Source organism: Nanorana parkeri, unplaced genomic scaffold (genome assembly GCF_000935625.1).
Source record: "Nanorana parkeri isolate BGI_ZX_2015 unplaced genomic scaffold, ASM93562v1 scaffold221, whole genome shotgun sequence".
Taxonomy (NCBI): domain Eukaryota; kingdom Metazoa; phylum Chordata; class Amphibia; order Anura; family Dicroglossidae; genus Nanorana; species Nanorana parkeri.
The window spans coordinates 152501-175473 of record NW_017306489.1 but is presented as its reverse complement, the minus strand read 5'-3'; the positions used below and the strand labels follow the sequence as shown (position 1 = coordinate 175473).

General features: G+C 41.0%; 1 protein-coding gene across 1 annotated transcript in view; it reads left to right on the top strand.

Moving 5' to 3' along the window:
- RYR1 (ryanodine receptor 1) overlaps window positions 1–22973 on the top strand; it is a 178615-nt gene that overhangs the window by 75291 nt on the left and 80351 nt on the right. Inside the window, exons 36-51 of the mRNA XM_018555990.1 lie at window positions 539–1412; window positions 2063–2263; window positions 3530–3638; window positions 5777–5926; window positions 8100–8373; window positions 9653–9767; window positions 10301–10433; window positions 10517–10611; window positions 12372–12507; window positions 12633–12819; window positions 13915–14026; window positions 14579–14699; window positions 14871–15040; window positions 16947–17167; window positions 17954–18044; window positions 19149–19289. Of these exons, the coding sequence (XP_018411492.1) occupies window positions 539–1412; window positions 2063–2263; window positions 3530–3638; window positions 5777–5926; window positions 8100–8373; window positions 9653–9767; window positions 10301–10433; window positions 10517–10611; window positions 12372–12507; window positions 12633–12819; window positions 13915–14026; window positions 14579–14699; window positions 14871–15040; window positions 16947–17167; window positions 17954–18044; window positions 19149–19289 (3130 nt within the window). The remainder of the gene's footprint in view (window positions 1–538; window positions 1413–2062; window positions 2264–3529; window positions 3639–5776; window positions 5927–8099; window positions 8374–9652; window positions 9768–10300; window positions 10434–10516; window positions 10612–12371; window positions 12508–12632; window positions 12820–13914; window positions 14027–14578; window positions 14700–14870; window positions 15041–16946; window positions 17168–17953; window positions 18045–19148; window positions 19290–22973) is intronic.

Genomic DNA, 22973 nt, shown 5'->3' with positions numbered 1-22973 from the left:
GAAAATGGGTTTCCTTCCCCCCCCCCCCCCCATTAATTCCTATTGGCCCTTCACTGCGATAAGCTTGCTCAGGGCAATTAGGTATGTGTGGGATGCAGAGAGGGTGGACAATCTTTAACTTAACAAGGAAATGCTGACAGACTTTACAGTGAGAAAAGCCCGGCATATGGCCAGCAAGCTATTGTGGGTATTTGATGGCACCTCTAGTTAGCTGCACTTTATGCCTCTTTTGTCAAAATGAGAATGTCGCTTTAAGCCAGGCTTGCACTAGCAGTGACTAATGTAGCTGCCTTAGTGGGCTTGGTAGAACCCCACAAAGGTGAGGATCCCAGAGCCCTATTATTATCCGACAGCTTTAAGTAGGAAAATTCTTTGCATGGGACAGATTACATAGACTATTAAGGTTAAAGCTGCTGGGACTTTGGATCTCCATTAAGGCTTCATTTTGTTTGTCAAGTTGTAGTCCTTGAAATCCAATAGCATAATAACCCCAATAAAAATGCTTAACCAGTAAAGTTTACTATTTTGTTCCTTGTAGGTGTATTGATATCTTGGAGTTGTCGGAACGTTTGGATTTGCTGAAGTTCCACTATCACACCCTTAAGCTGTACTGTTCAGTCTGCGCTTTGGGAAATAATCGTGTGGCTCATGCCCTGACCAGCCATGTTGATGAATCTCAGTTGCTTTATACTATTGAGAGTAACCACCTGTCAGGTCTTCTTCGGAGTGGCTTCTATGACCTCCTTATCAGCATCCACTTGGAATCAGCCAAGAGAGGTCGTATGACCATGAACAGCGAGTTTATCGTCCCTATGACCGACCAGACAAAGAGTATCAAACTTTTCCCCAATGAAATAAAAAAGCATGGGCTTCCTGGTGTTGGTATGAGTACATGTCTTAGACCAGAGCTACATTTTTCTCATACCTGCTTTGTTAGCACTATTAGTGAACTTTACCAACACAGTCCATTCATCCCACTGGATATCCTCAAGACCAAAGCTGTTGGCATGTTGACAGAAGCAGTGCTGGATGGTGGACAACATACCAGGGATCCTGTTGGAGGAAGTGTGGAATTCCAGTTTGTACCAGTCCTAAAGCTTATCTCCACCCTTTTAATCATGGGTGTGTTTCAGGATGATGATGTAAGACACATCCTAAAGATGATTGAACCGAATGTGTTTTCTGAAGAGGAGCCAGCAGAAGAAGAGGAAAAAACTGAAGAAGGTGGAAAGGAGGGTGCAGAAGAAGAGGCTACTGAAAAAGTTGCTGAGGAGGGAGCTGAAGAGGGAGAAGAACAGGAAAGGACTGAAGGAGAAGAGAAAGCAGTTGAAGCTGGAGAGGATGAAGTCGAAGAGGAGGGCATGGAGGAAGGCTTACTGCAAATGAAGCTGCCTGAGTCTGTGAAGTTGCAGGTAGGACTGTTTTTTAGTTTCATATATATTCAGCTTTCCGTTGATCAGCTGCTCTCAGATATAAAGGCTACAAAAAGTACTGTACCACCTGTAAAGTTTGGGATGTGTACACTCTCTGTTGTATGTTGAAAATCTGCCGCAGGGACTACAGGACCCTAAGAAGCCTTTAAACGCAGGATTCTTCCAGTCTTCATTTTTTACCTTGGTCTTTTTAGTGCTTGACACTTGGCAGTAGAGAGTGGATCTATTTATTATTGACAAAAGAAGCAGATTCTGGTGATGGCTGTCAAGTATTAGATAGAGCACATTAAACTATATAATGATCTGCAAGTGTCTGCTTTTACAGGCTCCAATGACCTGTCTGCCGAGGGCAATGTCTTGTATTCTGATTTCCTCAAAGGTGACCCTGCATAGCAAAGAGTAAAAGCATTGCATACAAATAAAATATCAAGGACAAACTGAGCTGAGATTTAAGAGGCAGGATTATCAAGTGCAAATGAACTTTGGGTGCTACATGAAGCCCGAAAACATTCAGCTTTGGATTGTGAATAGCAGAACTTTGAGAGAGCAGAGGTCATTATGACAGTGCATAAAAATAAGCAACAAAAGTTTGGAAAGTCTGCCTTAGCCATTATTCTCCTCTTCCACAGATGTGTAACCTGCTGCAGTATTTCTGTGACCGAGAACTGCAGCATCGGGTTGAAGCCATCATTGCCTTTTCTGAGCGCCATATGGATAGCTTGCAAACCAATCAGAGGAAGCGTTACAAAGAACTGATGCAAGCATTCACCATGTCTGCAGCAGAGACAGCGCGAAGAACCAGAGAATTCCGTTCCCCTCCACAAGAACAGGTGAGTCTTTCCTGCATGTCTTTATTTAATGTCTTTGAAGATTCATATCTGCTCACATAACTCCCCCAGGGATGCCATAGATATTATGGTTTCAGGGAGGCAGTATTAGAACATTTTGGATAGCTGCAGGTTGGAATGGTAGGGTCATGGATACCATGGTTTCAGGGAGGCAGTATTAGAACATTTTGGATAGCTGCAGGTTGGAATGGTAGGGTCATGGATACCATGGTTTCAGGGAGGCAGTTTTAGAACATTTTGGATAGCTGCAGGTTGGAATGGTAGGGTCATGGATACCATGGTTTCAGGGAGGCAGTTTTAGAACATTTTGGATAGCTGTAGGTTGGAATGGTAGGGTCATTTTAATAGCATTAAGTTGTAAACTAGCTTCTGTAGCGATTATATATTATACCACTTTTGTCTCTGATGACTAGTGTGGCAATATTTTAGTACTAGTTCTCAGGGCCATTTACCTGCCATCCAATATTATGAGAAAGCCTCACTTTTTGTCTGCATTTATAACTAATACTATGGAGAATGGAGCAGAGAGATTCCCCTTACTGCAGGAGGAGATTGGGATACGGCAGGTCAGGTATGGAAATTCCACCTCTACAGTGTGTAAAATAAATGAGAAACCAGTCTGTCCATTATTCACCCATTACTTCAGTATCAGTTTTGGGTGATGTACCTTATTTAACTAAATTAGCTCAACTAGTTGATTCTAACCACTTAGAATGGAAAAATATATTACAAAGGCATAGCAATGTTTGATTAACACTCTCTTAGAGAAAGAAAAGTTAAAACAAACTTAAATATAAAGTAATGTTCACACTAAATATTCAATTCTATCTATTAATTTTGTTACAAATATTGAAATGGTACATGTGAATATAAAGCCAGTAAGCCGGTGACAAATGGGTAAATACATTGGGGCACTGATTTCCTACAGAACATTTTTATGACTTTTCTATGTAGCATTCATCTGCATCTGTGCTAATATAGAGAAAGAAACTCAGAAAGGACAGGCTGTATACAGTCACATACTAGAGTAGGTCACTCCAGCTTTCACAGATGTTGGCTGCCCTCTGTGTGAACACAGACTACAATGCAGCATCCCAGTCCCCCCCTCCCTTCATTAAGTTACAATGTTTTTATTGCCATAATTACATTTTTAAAAACACTATATTTTTGTGATAATAATACTTAAGTCATTCCTAAGAGGTATTGCCCATGCACAGCCTTTCACATGTAATATGATGTCCTTTTCAGATTAACATGCTAGTCAACTTCAAGAATGTTCCAGAGGAGGAATGTCCTGTGCCGGAAGAAATCCGGGATGAGCTCAACGAGTTTCACAGTGATCTTTTGGCACATTGTGGTAAGAGAGCCCTGGAATAATGTTTCCCCTCTAACCCTTCAGAATTAATTCACGAGCCTCTTGCAGAAATATGACCCTTTGCTTATTATTATTATTATTTATTCAATCAATTTATATGGTGTATTTAGAACATTTTGGATAGCTGCAGGTTGGAATGGTAGGGTCATGGATACCATGGTTTCAGGGAGGCAGTTTTAGAACATTTTGGATAGCTGCAGGTTTGAATGGTAGGGTCATGGATACCATGGTTTCAGGGAGGCAGTTTTAGAACATTTTGGATAGCTGCAGGTTGGAATGGTAGGGTCATGGATACCATGGTTTTAGAGAAGCAGTTTTAGAACATTTTGGATAGCTGTAGGTGGAATGGTAGGGTCATGGATACCATGGTTTCAGGGAGGCAGTTTTAGAACATTTTGGATAGCTGCAGGTTTGAATGGTAGGGTCATGGATACCATGGTTTCAGGGAGGCAGTTTTAGAACATTTTGGATAGCTGCAGGTTGGAATGGTAGGGTCATGGATACCATGGTTTTAGAGAAGCAGTTTTAGAACATTTTGGATAGCTGTAGGTGGAATGGTAGGGTCATGGATACCATGGTTTCAGGGAGGCAGTTTTAGAACATTTTGGATAGCTGTAGGTTGGAATGGTAGGGTCATTTTAATAGCATTAAGTTGTAAACTAGCTTCTGTAGCGATTATATATTATACCACTTTTGTCTCTGATGACTAGTGTGGCAATATTTTAGTACTAGTTCTCAGGGCCATTTACCTGCCATCCAATATTATGAGAAAGCCTCACTTTTTGTCTGCATTTATAACTAATACTATGGAGAATGGAGCAGAGAGATTCCCCTTACTGCAGGAGGAGATTGGGATACGGCAGGTCAGGTATGGAAATTCCACCTCTACAGTGTGTAAAATAAATGAGAAACCAGTCTGTCCATTATTCACCCATTACTTCAGTATCAGTTTTGGGTGATGTACCTTATTTAACTAAATTAGCTCAACTAGTTGATTCTAACCACTTAGAATGGAAAAATATATTACAAAGGCATAGCAATGTTTGATTAACACTCTCTTAGAGAAAGAAAAGTTAAAACAAACTTAAATATAAAGTAATGTTCACACTAAATATTCAATTCTATCTATTAATTTTGTTACAAATATTGAAATGGTACATGTGAATATAAAGCCAGTAAGCCGGTGACAAATGGGTAAATACATTGGGGCACTGATTTCCTACAGAACATTTTTATGACTTTTCTATGTAGCATTCATCTGCATCTGTGCTAATATAGAGAAAGAAACTCAGAAAGGACAGGCTGTATACAGTCACATACTAGAGTAGGTCACTCCAGCTTTCACAGATGTTGGCTGCCCTCTGTGTGAACACAGACTACAATGCAGCATCCCAGTCCCCCCCTCCCTTCATTAAGTTACAATGTTTTTATTGCCATAATTACATTTTTAAAAACACTATATTTTTGTGATAATAATACTTAAGTCATTCCTAAGAGGTATTGCCCATGCACAGCCTTTCACATGTAATATGATGTCCTTTTCAGATTAACATGCTAGTCAACTTCAAGAATGTTCCAGAGGAGGAATGTCCTGTGCCGGAAGAAATCCGGGATGAGCTCAACGAGTTTCACAGTGATCTTTTGGCACATTGTGGTAAGAGAGCCCTGGAATAATGTTTCCCCTCTAACCCTTCAGAATTAATTCACGAGCCTCTTGCAGAAATATGACCCTTTGCTTATTATTATTATTATTTATTCAATCAATTTATATGGTGTAGACATATATTTCTGCAGCATTTTCCCAAAGAGCTTTGAACCATTCACATTAGTCCTTGCTCCAGTGGAGCTGATGTAATCTCCTCTGACGCAAACCAAGTCTAATGTACAGTATACTGAGTGAGAGTGTGGTAGAGTTTCAATGTAAATGAATAAGCACTTAGCTGCTGTGCCGCCATTTTGGGCATTGGACAACTTTTGAAGTCTGTTATCTTTTCTGCTGTCTTCAGTATGTTTTTGATTGCAAAAAAAAATAATTCACCATCCAAAATATTTTGAACTATGTAATTTTTAGAGCAGTATTAGAAGCTTTTGGGCTATTCTTTCAAACATGTTTTCCTTAGGGGTTCATATTGAGGGAGAGGAAGAGGAAGAGCAGGAAGAAACCAGCCTGACCAGACGTCTCTTGAGTTTAGTGGAGAAAATAAAAAGTCTACGTGGCAAGAAGAAGGAACCAGACCCTGAGCCCGAAGAGGGGGAGGAACCTAAACCTAGTAAGTAATTACAGATGGCACTTGGCCTATTGTATTTTGACTGTCTTGCTTGGTTTAGCAGCCCACAACTTGTTGTTAAAGTACATGTAAACGTGTCTTCTAGAACAAACCTCCCCTTTCCTTCATTGCACTTTTGGACTCCATTTTACTGGAAAGTATATGTAAACCCTAAATAAATGACAATTACTTTGCTCAATCATTGGGTATATTTAACAGCTACAATTTTTCAAATAAAATGCTTTTTTATTTTATCTTTGTATTTATCCTATGCTGATCCCTTTCCCCGTTGTGCTAATAAATGGCTACTAACTAGGGAGGCAACGATACCGTTACTAGTATCTGTATCTGTGCCGATACCGCATATTTGGGCAAGTGCTCGTACTTGCCCAAATGCTCAGATACACACCTCCGATACCAGAACTTCCGGGCAGAGGGACATTTCCTCTGACCGGCAGTGCCGTGACAGAACCTGGAGCAGTCGGCCTCCTGATTGGACAGGAAGTTGGCCCGATGCTGTTTGGCCAGCTTGATGCTGATTGGCTGGCTGTCATTACCCGCTGCCCGGCTTCTTGATTGCCTGGGAAACCGGCTCCATGCTAGCGGAATTTCCGGTATCGGTACTCGGTATCCGCAAGTACAGAAAGTTAAATATTGATACTCATACTCAATACCGAAAAACTGGTATTGGTGCATACCTACTACTAACCCAATATGCCTTTTGTTTGAGGATGCCCAATTGTAAGGAACAAGTTCTGTTCTAGAGAGACTAGACAAGAATGCCCCCCCCAAAAAGGTAGGTGCAAGACAGCAGAAGCGCCCGGATGGAAGAAATTAAGTGACTGTGTTTCTTCAAATTAGACTTTTATTCCATGAAACATACACATAACTACACCGTCTCAACGTGTTTCATGGCTCTGAGTTGGCCACTTCTTCAGAAAGGTGTGATGAGACACTTTAAGATAAGTGGTAGAGGCTCCTGGCGTGTGTAACCTTACATAATTTGAAGAAACACAGTCACTTAATTTCTTTCATCTCGGCGCCTCTGCTGTCTTGCACCTACTTTTTTGGGGGCATTCTTGTCTCGTCTCTCCAGTACACATCAGGTTCTTCTAGCTGCTAAGCTCTGGATCATCCGAACTCCACCCTGACGAGCATCGAGAGCGACCATCCTGCGCAGGGACAGAAATATTCACTGTACACCTTTTTTGCCGTTTGGATTGCCTGATATCCCCAAACGGGGATCTCTCGCAACCTATCTATGTGAGTATCGAACTTGTTCTTATTCACCTAAAATGTAGCTATCCATAGCATTGTAATATAAATACTAAACTCGGATCTCTCCTGGGACTTTTTGTCCTTAAAGGAGAACTATGGGGTCAGTGTTTTTCCCCATAGTTCTCCTTGGGGTAACGGAAGGACACAAACTAGCATCCTCCCGTCACCCTAAGCTCAGTATACCGCGAGCTACAGCTCGCGGTATACTGAGACGCCGCACCTGGAGCGGATCCCGACTTAGATGACGGGATGCGCCCAGCTGCGTGAGTGACAGCTGGCTCTGCCTATCTAGAGGCAGAGCCAGCTGTACCCGCCCCCTCCCCCGTCCGTTCTGCCAGTCAGCGCTGGCAGATCGGAGCGGGGAGAGGGGAATCCAGCCCCTCCACCTGTCACGGCAGAGAGCCGTGACAGGATCGAGAGGTGAGGGAACCCGGTATGTTTTCCCTCACCTCCCGATCTACTGAGCCGACCTGTGACAGTCTCATTGTCACAGGTCGGCTTAGAACTATGACGTGAGTGGAAATCACTCATGTAATAGTTCTCCTTTAATTTTGTTGCTCCTACTATTGGTTAGAGTTGTCTCTCTTTCAAGTTCTGTTCTACATCATGTTTCAGTCTACAAAAACTTACGACTGTCTGTAATATGGACACAATTAGTCATGACATGCCTGCAATGCTGTAACTGTAGGTGATTAGATCTGATTTAAACTTTCAGTACAGATGCTACTGGATACCCTGTAAAAAAATGAGTTATCTTTTTTTTTATGATTAAAGTGTCATTATTTAGGGATAGAAGACATGTTTGATTTCTGAAGTGTACTGTGTTCTCTTTATGTTAACCACCTCTGTTTTGATAAATTCCTCTATGGTAATTTACTTTCTGTTTCTCTCCTCACAGCCACCTTGCAAGAGCTCATCTCTCACACCATGGTGCACTGGGCCCAGGAGTCTTTTGTTCAGAACCCTGAGCTGGTCCGGGTGATGTTCAGCCTGCTGCACCGTCAGTATGATGGGCTTGGGGAACTTATCAGAGCAATGCCCAAAGCCTACACTATCAATGCTGTATCCGTAGAGGACACTATGAACCTTCTGGAGAGCCTTGGGCAGATTCGCTCACTGCTCATTGTGCAGATGGGACCAGAGGAAGAGAACTTGATGATCCAGAGTATCGGGTCAGTACTGATGCAGCATAACATGCAGTGATTTAGCCATTTCCTTTTTTTCTGCTCACTCTTTATTTTGGGGTAATAGAATACTATTGTCAGGGCCTAATTTCTGACACTTGTACCTGTAGTCCCATATACTTAGGAACCCAAAGGAACACATAATGACAATTTATAAATAGGAGACTTCAAGAAGAACTCCAGAACTTGTTTATTAACCCTTGCAGTGCAGGGATAGCCCCACTGCAAGGGTTACGAGCTCGTTTGTGTCTAGGTTAAAAAAGAAAAGTTAGACTCACACGAAAATCCGAGCTGGTTTCTTCTTAGACCGGTCCTTCTTGTGTCTCTCCCCCTCCTCTGCATCGATCTAAGGTCCCGTAAATCATCATGTTCTATACACAGTGTATAGATGTGAGAGTGCTAAAGAAGATTTCAATGCTGCAGGAAGGGAGAGACGGGCTGTAGGGAGCGCCATAACAGCTGGCCAGCTCGGAGCTTCTGGGAGCAAAATTTTGTTATTTTAGCCCCTAGACACAAACGAGCACTTAACCCTTGCAGTGCAGGGGTAGCCCCACTGCAAGGGTTAAGTTAAAAAAAATCCTGGAGTTCTTCTTTAAGATGAATGTACTGTATGTACAGTAAACATAGGAAAAAGTTGCCTCTTTGTGTCTGTGGCCTTTAGACACAGACCTACTGTACCTAATGGTAAATCCGGCCTTGACTGTTGTAGCATTACAAATAAAACGGACAGTCTCCCATAATGCACCCTTATTTTAGCTTTATCAATACTATTAGCACAGCATGGTTATTGATAGTAGTGGTGGAGCCTTAATGGAAAAAATTGTTACCATTATATATACATAGACCTTTGCTTAGAGTGAGCAACATTTCCTTGAAACAACTAAAAGAATTCTACTGTATATATGAGCTTTAGGCTCCATTCACACCTGAGCGGCTCACCGCGTATTTTCGGCTGTACGGATACGCACTGAGGCGATCCAAACACAAAACATTACACAAATTACACAATGGTGCAAGTGCGATAATCCAGCGGATTCCGCACGTTCATGGCTATTTAATAGCCGCAAACGAGCAGCATCTGCGCGGATTAAAAAACATTAGCGTTTTCGTCCCGCACGGTCTTCCATGCGAAAAAACGCGCGGGAACGGCAAATGCTATGTGTGAATGCAGCCTAAAATTTTGAAGAGCCACTATTTTACTTTATTCATTAATAGCTCTATAAATTAGGAAACTGGTTGACACTGTTTATTTTTTTCCCTTATCTAGAAACATCATGAACAACAAGGTCTTTTACCAGCACCCCAACTTGATGCGAGCTTTGGGAATGCATGAGACTGTAATGGAAGTCATGGTGAATGTGCTTGGTGGAGGTGAATCCAAGGTAATTATAGGGTTAGGTCGGAACATCCCCACTGAGATGGGACTTGATGGGACTTCCGGCATGTTTGGTTAACAAAAGCCCCTAGGACATGGTTGGAGGATGCAAATTTAGCTAATCAGGAACATCTTGAAGTGGAGCTGTTACCTTTCCCAGTTTGAGCGGTTCTGGTATTACATATAGATGTTAAAAAATGACCGTCCTTTAAACTTGAATCGGACCTGTCTAACTGAAAAAGTCCCTAGAATGTGCAGAGGGGATTAAACTTGCAAAATTACCGGCTTGAATATTATGAAAGAATGTATTTAATGGCAAAGTGCTGTACAGTCCTGACAGTCCTGTGCTAAAGAGATGCCTGATAAGTATTCAGTGTAGTATATAAAGCTGCTGTGTGATTGAGTTCCTGCGTTTCACTAGTTATTGGACACTACTGGTATTTGAACCGCAATATTAAATGAATCCTAATAGTTGCATTCTTCATAATGATCAGTTTTCAGGAATGACTAACACCAGATATTCTATTATTTTTATTTAAGGAAATCCGTTTCCCCAAAATGGTGACCAACTGCTGTCGTTTCCTATGCTACTTCTGTAGAATCAGTCGGCAAAATCAAAGAGCCATGTTTGACCACCTTAGCTACCTGCTTGAAAACAGTGGTATTGGTTTGGGTGAGTTTATTTAGGTAACTGTATATTTTCTTATTAACATTGAGTGGAGATCAGTGGTCTTCAATGCCTTCTCCTTATTGCAGGAATGAGAGGCTCTACTCCCCTTGATGTGGCTGCTGCTTCAGTAATAGACAATAATGAGCTGGCTCTAGCACTACAAGAGCAGGACCTAGAAAAGGTAATGTGGTTTTACAGCACATAGGAAAAGATGTTACCTTTTGTTGCCCATAACAACTAACATTTTCCAGCTTTCATTTTCTACCCTGCTGTAAAGAGGACATGGCTGGAATGTGGTTGCTATGGACAGCAGCTGCCCTTTTGGGTGGCCATAGACCTTAAGATTTCTTACTGAAAAGCTAATTATTGAGACATTTTCATTTCATCTCTAGAATCTGAAGATTCCAGGGACATGGGACCCATCACTATCTTTAGCCAGTGTTGCAGTTCAGTGCAACGATGGGATTAGACCCTTTCCTATGCTGGAATGTAGGGGAGGTTAGCATGATTCTTGGTGCTTTTATTAATGAAGGTTTTAGTTTATTTGGAAGTACAGTGGTACCTCGGTTCACAAATGCCTCTGTTCGCGAACAATTCGGTTCGCGAACAGGAAGTTTGGCAAAATGTTGCTTTCGTTTGCGAACTCCACATCGGGTGACGAGCACGACCACAGTTATCTTCCCCGCTCTGACACGTGATTGTGGCTTCCTCTAGTCGAGTATATGTATTCCAGAATCCTGCTGCACTCCTTACCGAGTATCCCTGTCAGCGTGGGTGCTCGAAGTGACCGCCGATGGCGCCGCCAATACTGAAACTTGTTTAAGATGTCACCAGCACACCATATTGTAGTGAAGAACACATCTGTTTATTGACGCTTCATGTCAAAACAAACAGCAACGTTTTTGGGGCCACACAGGGTTTCCTTCATCAGGTTTGAAATGACTGTGTGGCCCCCGAAACGTTGCTATTTGTTTTGACATGAAGCGTCAACAAACAGACGTGTTCTTCACTACAATATGGTGTGCTGGTGACATCTTTAACAAGTTCCTCTAATCGAGATCGCGGTCGCAGACAGACCTGTGCACAGTTGCTGTGAAGCTTTTTTGTGTGCTTTTTAGCACATACCGTACTGTACAGTATTATTCAATCCGGCATGGCTCCAAAGAAAGTGCAGAGCAAGCTTGGTGGTAAACAGAAAGTGCAGAGCGGTAATGAAGGTGACAAGAATGTGCAAAGCGTTTAGTGTTCACTCTCTTCGTACTGTACTGTACTTTGTTTCATATTTTTGTGGTTAAATTTTTTTTAAATATATGGTTCAGAACGGATTAACCTTATTTACATTGAATCCTATGGAAAATTTGATTCTGTTTGTGACCAAAATCAGTTCGCGACCACGTTCATAGGGGTCAGAGCGGATTAACCTTATTTACATTGAACTTTATGGGTAAATTTGATTCAGTTTGCAACCAATTCGGTTCGCGACCAGAATCATGGAACAAATTAAGTTCGTGAACCGAGGTATCACTGTACTTGACTCCTGTGTGCATGTTTGCCTTTTACAATGGCAGTACAGACAGGTGGTGGGAACAAAAAGTGTGACAGTTTCAGCTGGTGTTGCGCATCGCAGGACATCACTGTAAACTGCACCAAACCTTTCTTCAACCTAATCTCTTTTACATAAGCTGTATGTAAAAGGGGTGACACTTAGATAGTAAAGGTGGACAGAGCTTCATGGAGAAAAGCCTAACCCTTCCAAAATACTCTAGACCCATCAGCAAAACAGGACAATGCCTACCTTCCCTACCCTTCCCTTTAAAACCATATTGTATTCTTCAGCACTACAGGAACTGCAATTTCTAGCCAGCCCTGCAGTTCTGTTAACTGAGCACAGTGATTTCCTCCAACACTATTTTGTTACTTACCTTGGACGTCTTTGTGTAGGTTGTGTCCTATCTGGCTGGATGTGGCTTGCAGAGTTGTCCCATGCTGCTGGCCAAAGGATATCCAGACATTGGTTGGAACCCTGGTGGCGGAGAGAGGTATCTAGACTTCCTTCGTTTCGCTGTCTTTGTGAATGGTGAGTGTGACAAGGGATACTTTCAGTGTCAACAAAATTTAGTGCCCCATCAAAATTATCATTATTTGAAATGATAGCATGAAAAGTGTTCATAGTGCTCATTGTACTTCTGTGTTTGAACAAAGGCGAGAGCGTGGAGGAGAATGCCAATGTGGTGGTGCGTCTTCTGATCCGACGCCCGGAGTGTTTTGGTCCTGCCCTGAGAGGAGAGGGAGGTAATGGTCTATTGGGTGCCATTGAAGATGCTATCAAGATCTCTGAGGACCCTGCAAGAGATGGACCCACTGTCAAAAAGGACCGCCGCCGGGAGTTGTAAGTGAAAACCATTTTTAATATATGCAGAATATTATCCTCCAGTTTCATTTATACTTGTCTCTCTTTATCTACTCTGTTTATGGTGTTGAAATGTATCAAAGACATAGTGATTTTAGGTGAACACATAAAAGTAAACAGCTTGTTGGCATCCATATTAGTTTGTTACAAATACATGATACATTCCCTGCTTCCTTTAAAAGAATCATGTGCTGAGAAAAGTACTTTTAACTCTTTAAGTCCTAATCAGTAAAGATTTTTCATTGTAAAGTGCAAATTCTTCAGTACAGTAAGCTATAGTGTGCAACCAGAGAGCATCTTGTACTGGTCTCACTTCAATGTAGAGTTCTGCTGGTTAGCTGTGGGTCATTTCACTTAGGAATTAGAGCTTAAAGTGTATTTCCTTTTTGCAGTCAGATTTGATAAAACCCCTCTATATGTTTGTTATGTGTATCTATTTACAGTACACAGCATAATGAATAATAATAAAAAAAAAGTATTTCCTACCTTTTAGATGTTTTGTTGCAGCAGACAACATGGTTGATTTCAGGTTTTTCTCAGCACCTTCACGGTGCTCTGTCTTTACATAAAGCCTTAGGACTGAAATTTGAGGATTGTGTTTCTCTCGTTAACATACAATGCTGAAGCCCCTCACACCCCTTCATAACATTACCAAAGCAAGCAGAAATTATAACCATTAAAGGGACTAATTTTTTTTTACATATATCTACTGCTAGCAAGCAGTAGATACATGCAAAATCATTAAAAGAAAAAGTTACCAAATAGGTAAAAACTTACCTCCTGTCTCCAACGCTCGCTCCCTGCTGTAAAACTGTAACTTTTCAAGCGGATGAGCGGGGAGAGAGGGTTTATTGTCACTTTAAGAAGCCAATAAACCCTAACCTAAGTAAAAGCAATTTAAACGGCACAAAACATTTAAAAAAATATTTTTTAGCATATGCTGTGTGAACAGGAACGTGTCACATATATAAAATAGGTGTTATCCCAATTTGGTTGCAAACGTGGAAATACACTTTATAAATAATAATTTTTTTTACTGTATGTTTTGTAATTTACTCCTGTTTTATTTGCTAGGTATGGTGGTGAGGAACCACATGAAGAAAATCGGGTACACCTTGGTAATGCCATCATGTCTTTCTATGCGGCTCTCATTGACCTTCTGGGCCGCTGTGCCCCAGAGATGCATGTAAGTGAGAGGAGACCTCTTCCCTTTTATCTCTCCCCTTGTGTTTCTTTGTCTTTTCCTTGCAGGCTTGTTTACAATACTTAAAATGAATTTCTGCTTCTGTTCACTGTGGCTGTGTGGGGCACACACTCTGATTGGCTGCGGCCAGTCCATTCCAAAGCTGTGGTGAATAGGCTAAAATGGAGGGGTAAACAGCAGGTAGTGGGACCCAAAAAGCAGTGGAAAAATAGTATTTCAGCACTGCGAGGGGGGATTAGAACAGGTGCAGGTCCATGCACCACTGGACCTATAGTCATTTTTAGACTTTAGGTCCACTTTAAGGCTCGATGATGTGTAAGAGTCCTCCCTAGCTGCATCTACTGTATATCCACAAGCATTTAACCCAGAGCAGTTTATATGTCGTTTTCATCCCATATTTGGATTGACATTAAGGAAAATTAGTTTGACCTTCTCCGAAACACTGCCAATGTCAGATGTACACAATGCTCTGTATTAGCTAATTCTCTCATATTATTTTTATCTAACTGTCCTCTGTGCTATTGTGTTCTCCAGCTGATCCAAGCTGGCAAAGGGGAAGCTCTTCGGATAAGAGCCATCCTTCGTTCTTTGGTACCTATTGAGGATTTGGTGGGAGTTATTAGTCTTCCTCTTCAGATACCAGCATTTGGAAAAGGTAAGAGATACAGTCACTGGAATTACAGAACATTTTGTGAATTGTTATCCATATTAGAATCTGCACAAATGAGATGAGAGACTAAAGTTCTTGAAACCACTAAAGACTGCAGTAAATGTTCTGCTGGACATCTTCATTTTTACATTCTATTTTGTTTTCCGTTTTATCCAGATGGCAATACCATTGAGCCAAAAATGTCTGCCAGCTTTGCCCCAGACCACAAAGCTCCCATGGTGCTCTTCTTGGATCGTGTTTACGGCATTGACAATCAAGACTTCCTGCTACAGGTTCTAGAAGTTGGGTTCTTGCCGGACATGCGGGCTGCAGCCTCTCTGGATACGGTATGTTACTTTTCTGTCTCAGTGTAGTTATAGTCTAGTTGCCCTTCAGCTATTTCTTTGACTGTTGTGGCTTTGACTGCTTTTTTCTGGCTGATTTTAGTAAAGAATTCTAGGAAAATCTGTAATTGATAAAATCAATCTGATATTTCAAAGAAGCAACAACCTTCTCTGTGCAAAAACACTTTCTGGTTTCGTAGTCCAGATGGCTAAAACAGTCATTGAGATGCAGAAAAAATTGGAACCAGTGTGGCTCCCCCTCCTCCTCTGCACAACACTGCAGGCAGCTCTACTTAAGTCATATACAGTAGGCCTGACTTGAAGGAATCTCCCTTTCTTCCCCTATATGGCACTGTGCAACAAAGTGCATTCTTGGTGTCTAGTTCAATAGTTTTTTGGTGTTTCATATAAAGATATTTTAACAAGAGTAACATTTTTAGAGAAAGAAAGGAGTTCAGAGTTTACAGCAGACATTGATAAGACGAGAAAGTGATGATGTATAAAGGTTCAGGGTACTGTAGCGTTACACCTGAATACATAATGAAGACATTGTGATAAATAAGCACTGTGTGGGTCTAAGGAAAGTAGGAGGAGAAGAGAGCACAGAGTAGTGCAAGGGGAAGGGATTATGAGGAGTCCAAAGTCCTGTTGGCGTAGAACATTCACGGGAATGTTGCAGTTCAGTTTTAAGCACCAGTTCACAAAAAGGAACTTGTGGAACTGGAGATAGTGCAGAGAAGGGCAACTAAACTGATAAGAGGCATGGGGGAACTCAGCTACGAGGAAAGATTAGCTGAACTCAATTTGTTCTCTCTTGAGATGAGGCAATTAAGGGAGGACATGATCACCATGTACAATATAAATACATAAATGGTCCATATAGTGAGCTTAGTGCAAAATTGTGTCACTGCAAAGGACAAGGGGGCACTCTTTGCGTCTGCAGAAAAAAGAGGTTTAACGTTTGCATACGGAAGGACTCAATAGACTTGTGTCTTTTTTCAACCTGACTAACTATGTAACTATGTGACAGGGGGGTTCCTAAATCTATAAGGGAGTGATCAAAGTTGCTTTGAAAGAAGTGGATTATCTATGATTTCTTAATATTCTTAAATTTGGGCATGGTGTCCAAAAGGTTCTCTGTTAGTTTTTCATTGGAAAATATGCAAGGATTTCTGGATTTGACTTCAGCCAGTGTGAGAATATTAGATAGCCATGCTTTTGCTATAGTTTGCTAGTGGCCCTCCCAGAGAGAATTTTAAAGTATAGCTTTTTCCAACATTTTTATATTTTGGATAGAGAAGAGAATGGTTAATGCCCCCACTAGGGTTTTTTTTTGTTTTGTTTTTTACTTTGTTGTGGAGATTTGACTTCCTGTCCAAAAGATACAACAGTACGTGAAAGTAAATCTCTAAAAAGTAAGAAGAAATTCAGCTTTGGACGGTCTTCTCTGGAACAAATGTCCCTTGTTCTGTTAACAACTGTAAAATATTGTATTCCCAACATTTTGGTGATGACGGTCAGTAGAAGAAAGAGGGTAAATGTCCACAGCGGGGACACATACACCCAAAAGCGGTTCTAATCTTTCCCTACTCTATCCAATAAAAATAGAGTTTTGGCTATACATACTTTTTAATGTCAAAGTTTAGGAAGAGTATTTCCAAGTGTATTGAAAGAAAAGGCTCCATGTTGAATGATAGAGCATCCAGGTTACTGGCAGTTGTGAAAACTCTCTGAAAATTTGTTTTAAGGAAATTCACAGTAAAATTTACCCATATGCTTCCAGTTCATTTTCAGACTGGCAGCCAGAGACAGTGGTCAGGAATTTTAATTACTTTTTTTTTCCTGTTTTTTTTTTCTATCCTTTTCAAAAATAATTTTTGTTGTCCTTTATTTATTCATTAAATCTCAGGCTGCATTTAGTACCACTGAAATGGCCTTGGCTTTGAACCGATACCTTTGCTCTGCAGTCCTTCCTCTAATCACCAAATGTGCTCCTCTGTTTGCTGGTACTGAGCACCGTGCTATTATGGTGGACTCCATGTTGCATACCATTTACCGCCTGTCCCGTGGACGCTCTCTTACCAAGGCCCAGAGAGATGTTATTGAGGAATGTCTGATGGGACTTTGCAGGTATGGTGCTACTCTAACATTTAAACAAACATATATTTCATACATTAGTTCCCTCCCTGAGTAAGAAGTTTATCTTCTTTATTATGTGAAAACTGTTTTTTAATTAATTAAAAGTAAAAGCTTCTGTATTATGTTAGATAATTTTCTCAGCTCGCTGAAGATTTGTGAAACAGTAAAGGTGGCCAGAAATTCATTATCATAGCTGGTTAAAGCTCTTTAATATTCTGCCAAGAAAATGCATTTAAACCAGTGAAGTAATTGTCATAAAATGCACTGCCATTGTATAGAAGAACTAGTAAAGAATGTTCACTTGTAAGCCTCAGAATCTCATAGTGTAGTCTTATCTCTTAGGGATAGATGTGTGTGCTGTTACTTACTTGAATTCTGTCCCTCTCAGTTGAGACAAATAAACCCATTGCCAGGATATAAGACCAATTGGGTCACTGACTTTTCTTCTGCCTGAGCGCAAGACAAATAACTGAAACATTATGTAGACTGTAGCAGGGGTTAAAATGAGTTAAAAGCATTCAGTTTTCTTATTTTGCAAATTTGAAAGCATCTATTTTGTCATTATGGAGGAGGCAGGAGACAGACTGCCCTTAGAGTCTGATGTTCAGCCTGGTAATTCTTCCTTGAAGAGATTAAAATTAAAAAATAATGTAATCCCTGATAGGCAAGGCTGCACTATTACTACTGTTCAAGTTAGTGTACTTTTTCAAATATTCTTATTTCATCAACAGATATATGTGTTATATTTTGCTTATCATATTGCTTTTCTATTGCTAGATACCTCCGTCCTTCCATGCTACAGCATCTTTTGAGAAGGCTGGTCTTTGATGTGCCAATTCTGAATGAGTTTTCCAAAATGCCATTAAAGGTGAGGTCTCCAAAGCATTTCACTATGTTAGTTATGAAAAAAACAGCATTTTTTAGAGTTTATGAATATTAAATTGTAACGCAGCTTTCCAGAAAATGTGTATACAGTACATACCAATGAAGCATCTCTTACTTCTGCCAGTTCTACTCAACAACCATTAGGCCATTCATGATCCACCCAATGCATCATCCCAGATAGCAAGGATAACTTGCTACAAACTTGTGGCGGGGTGAAATTGTAATTTTGTTAACTTGCTGCACATATTCCTGGCAAGTTGTAGACTTGCAGAACACTCGCAGCACAAGTTCTAGTTGACACTTTTTGAATTTGTAGCAAATTTGCTTGGCAAGTCTACAGCAAGAGTCCTGCAGGTCTTAGCAAGAGCTCTGCAAGCTCGCCTGTCTGGAGACTTGCAATGCAGACTTGCTGTAATTGTGCAACAAAATTGTGAAGCTTGGCAAGTCTGCAATAGTTTAGCAAGTCATTTTCAAACTTGCAGCACAATGTCTTGCTATCTGGGATGACATGGTGGGTCAGCCTTTTAAATTCATGTAGCTGAAGGGCATCTATAGATGTCTTGCAAAAAAACATCTGGCAGTAACTTCCTTTCACCACCTGTGCTGGGCAGATGAGACATCAGTGATGGAAACCAACATTTGGCTAGTTGTGCCAGATCCCATCATGACCTCATCTTCCCATTTGACGCTTATTTAGTAAATGCTATTTGTAATATCTCCAGAGCAAAAGCAGATAGGAGACTGAAATAAAAACTACTAAAATTGGACGTATATGTAGTAGACCTAGAGAGTATTCTTTAAACAAACCGGACTTTCACGTTTAACCTACATTTATATATCCAGCCCATATCTCCAAGCCTAAATCTATTTTAAACAGGTTTAATTTTTTTAAGTTTGGGGAAGTGGGGCCAGTCCACTAATACTCGCAATCAAGACCACCTTTCTGGAAACCAGCTGGGTTCAAAATTAGCACACAATGTTTATATGAAAGGCTTAAAGGGAAATCTGGCAGGTGCAATCAAGTCTTGATTCATAGGCCTGTATACTTACTGTGGGTCATATGGTGATATTTTTTTTCTTTTTTCAGCTCCTTACTAATCACTATGAGCGATGCTGGAAATATTATTGTCTTCCAACTGGCTGGGCCAACTATGGTGTGTCATCAGAAGAAGAGCTTCACCTCACCAGGAAACTCTTCTGGGGCATATTTGAGTCTCTTGCTCACAAGGTAAAGTGACTTAAGTGTTTAAAGGCTTAATTTATGTTCAGCTGGTATATTCATAACAGAGTATATTCTATGCCATTCAGTGATTCAGCTCTCTAACTATTATTTCCCATTCCCCCCTCCACCATCAGCTCTTAACATTCCACCTTCTCTGTTCTTTAGACCCTCTTCTCTACCAGCTCCTATTCCCCTTCCACCATCAACGTCCATCCTCCCCCTTCCACCATCAGCACCCACTCCCTGCCACTTTGTACCACCATGGCACACTATATTAGAATAGAGCACGATTGCTAAGAATATATTAGCCGCTCCATGCAAAGCAAATCTGTATTAAAACTGACATCTCTCTGGGTCTAAATGAGCTTGTGGGATCGCCTCTGTGGTGTTTCCCTGTTGGGGGTAATCTAGACCAGCCCCAAATGTCGTCCTCTCTCTTGCCGCCATCTCAGCATTCACTGCAGCTCCCTTTGGATCAGGTGGGTCTCGATGATTGACTGCTTCACTCTTCTCACCTCCTCTGGTTTCTTTCCCCTCTGGAGCAATGCTGTCATGAACTTGACATGGGTTTTAGCCTCCCCCCATGTTACTAAAGAAAATTGTGTTTATTGCTCTCTGTGTTCCTGATGAAGAATTACCTTGTCTGGTAAAATTTGTCACAGGACAGCATTGATGATAAATTGCTGTAAAGGAGCCATGGATTGCAGTAAAAACTGGACAAGGGTTCAAACTCTTCACCACTGTATGTCCAGCCAAAGTTTTCAGCATATTTCATGCAAGAACATGATCTTGACTTGCCCTAAGAGTCCTAAAAGAGCAACAGAGAAACTTGAGCCCACTCCTAAAATTACTCTACTCATGATAGACACTATGTGCTAGTATAATTAAATATGCAGCTCTTTAGTGTTATTCTAAAACTTTTTTAGAAGGAATATTTATACTGACAAAAATTACTAAGCTACAGCAAGGGAGGTTATAGACATCAACTGTAAAGCTGGCCATACACATGTACATTTCTAGGAAATCTAACACATTCCTCCATCCAAGCTATAAACAGCCTCAATAGAGAATCTTCCCTGTCAGATTATTGTATATTTACAACTGTTTTGCTTATGGAGGCCAAATTCACATCTAGTGCACTTCAAAGTCAATTTCCATTTGATAATTCCACAGTATAATACGTTTTCATGTCTACTGTTGAGTCATATGGGTATATAGTAGGAAAATCTGAGTACCAAAGACTTAATATGCCACCAGAAGAGTGTTATACTTCAAGCTGATCTCCGGCCTTCCCTTCAGTCTTGTACAGTTGTACCGTCTCCTCACCTGGACTGAAATTGCTTACTCTGATTTTACTGCACTTCCTAATTTTCTCCCAGTATCAGAAGCTACAACATGTCTGATAGAGCCCACCTAATTTCCTGGCTGGAGGACATCCAACATCATGTAGTGCTTTCCTCCCCTGACTGTCCCTATCCCGCCCCTTTCATTCATTGGATTTTAGTTTTTTTCAGTCATAGAAGCTCAGCATCACATGCGGTTTTAATCTAGGGTGGTCTGCATGTAAATGCAGCCTACCAGGGAAAGCCTTCTCCTCTAGACTTACCTCTAGCCATCGAGGCATTTCAGTATTTGCATAACACCTCCCAAGAGACAGCCCATTGCTTGCATCAGGTCTCAAGGTACACAAAAAAAACAAGTTTTATTTAAGAATTTCATTAGCATGTTTATAAGGGGAGAAAGGAGGAATCAGGGAGAGCAAAATATAAGTAGATTATACTGCAGATTTAATACCTAGAACTAAAAACTTGATGTATGGGCCTTTTCCTCTTCCCCCAGTTTTACTGTAGTTCACCATTATTTCTAGCTTTTTGAAGATATTTGCAAGTTTTTTTTCCAAATTTTAAAAGCCACTTAACTGTTTTCTGTTAATCTTTGCTTGAAATGGTCAGTCTACTCAAATGTCCCATTGAGACTTGCCTTTACTTCCTGTCCTAAAGACACAACAGGAATTAAGAGGGAATCTCTGAGGGGAATTTCCTTCTTAGACAGTCACTGGAAGATGTCCCCTCACCTCTTGATCACTTTCTTTCCTGGAGTCACCTGGATAAATAGAAAGGATGAATCTACTCAGTGGAGACATTGGCAGTGATAAAAACCTGACATATGATTTAACCCTTCCCTACTCTATCCAAAACAAAATAAAAAATGTTTTGGATAAACATATACTTTAGGCCAGGGCTCAAAATTGCCAACTCCGACCCGCGAGCCGGTACTATGTGACCCGCAGCCAGCTGACATGTCAGGTCCACGATCTGCATCTGTGTTGGATGCAGACCGCAGAGCAGCTCCTGTCAGCTCTGGCTTCCTTCGGCTGGAGATCTGACAGTTCTGAGCTCCGGCCGAAAGAAAGGATGGATTGATCCCTGCTTATCTGGGGGTGACTAGTGAGCTCTTAAGTAAGGGGAGTATATTATTTTATGTGTATGGGGGGGCTTTTATTATTATATTTGTGCAAAGGGGTGTAACGTTGAGAAGTGTATTATTGTGTTTTAAGCTGCCCATACACGACTTTCGTTGTGGGAGGGTTGTATGGTCATTAAAATCTCGTACGATCTGCCCATCTTGGACAGGCAGATTGTACTTGCGATCATCGCAAGCCCTCCCCGCTGAGGGGAGGGCTTCCGATGATTGCAGTGCTGAGCGGGCACACAGGCCCATGCGGCATTTGTCTTTCGACCACGCCACCAACCCGCCAAAAACTACCTGATCCGGCTCCTGACTTTGACTAGTTTGTGATTTTTGCTTGCTCCTGTGGACACTGTTCTTAATAAATATTTTAACTAGCATCTTATGCTTGTCTGGTTTTCAATGTGCTCTGACATCCTCTTTAAAACAAAACTACTGTATAACCAGGTCACTACATGTTTAGCCTTTGTATTGACATTTTATTGTTAAGATAATTGTACAAGTATAATATAAGGTCGTACAGACTTGGGTACTAATGTATCCTCTGATCTTAATAAAGGCAGTATTCAAAACTAACTCCTCAGACACCGGCGTTCATTTACTGAGACTGTACAGCAACAATGTGAAAGTTTAGTGAGCTTAATAATTAGGAGGAAGCTGTGTTCACCTACAAAACCCAACATGTACAAGGGAAATGGTACTGGCACATGACTGGATGATTGAATGGTACTGGCACATGACTGGATGATTGAATGGTACTGGCACATGACTGGATGATTGAATGGTACTGGCACATAAATGGATGATTGGTACTGGCACACTGTTGGATGATGGAATGGTAATGGCCTATAATTGGATGATTGAATGGTACTGGCACATGACTGGATGATTGAATGGTACTGGCACATGACTGGATGATTGAATGGTACTGGCACATGACTGGATGATTGAATGGTACTGGCACATGACTGGATGATTGAATGGTACTGGCACATAACTGAATGATTGATACTAGCACACAATTGGATGATGGAATGGTACTGGCCTATAATTGGATGATTGAATGGTACTGGCACATGACTGGATGTTTGAATGGTACTAGCACATGATTGGATAATTGAATGGTACTAGCACATGATTGGATGATTGAATAGTACTGGTACCTGATTGGATAATTTAAGTAAACATAATTCACCTTATTCACTTTGCTAAGTAAATGGA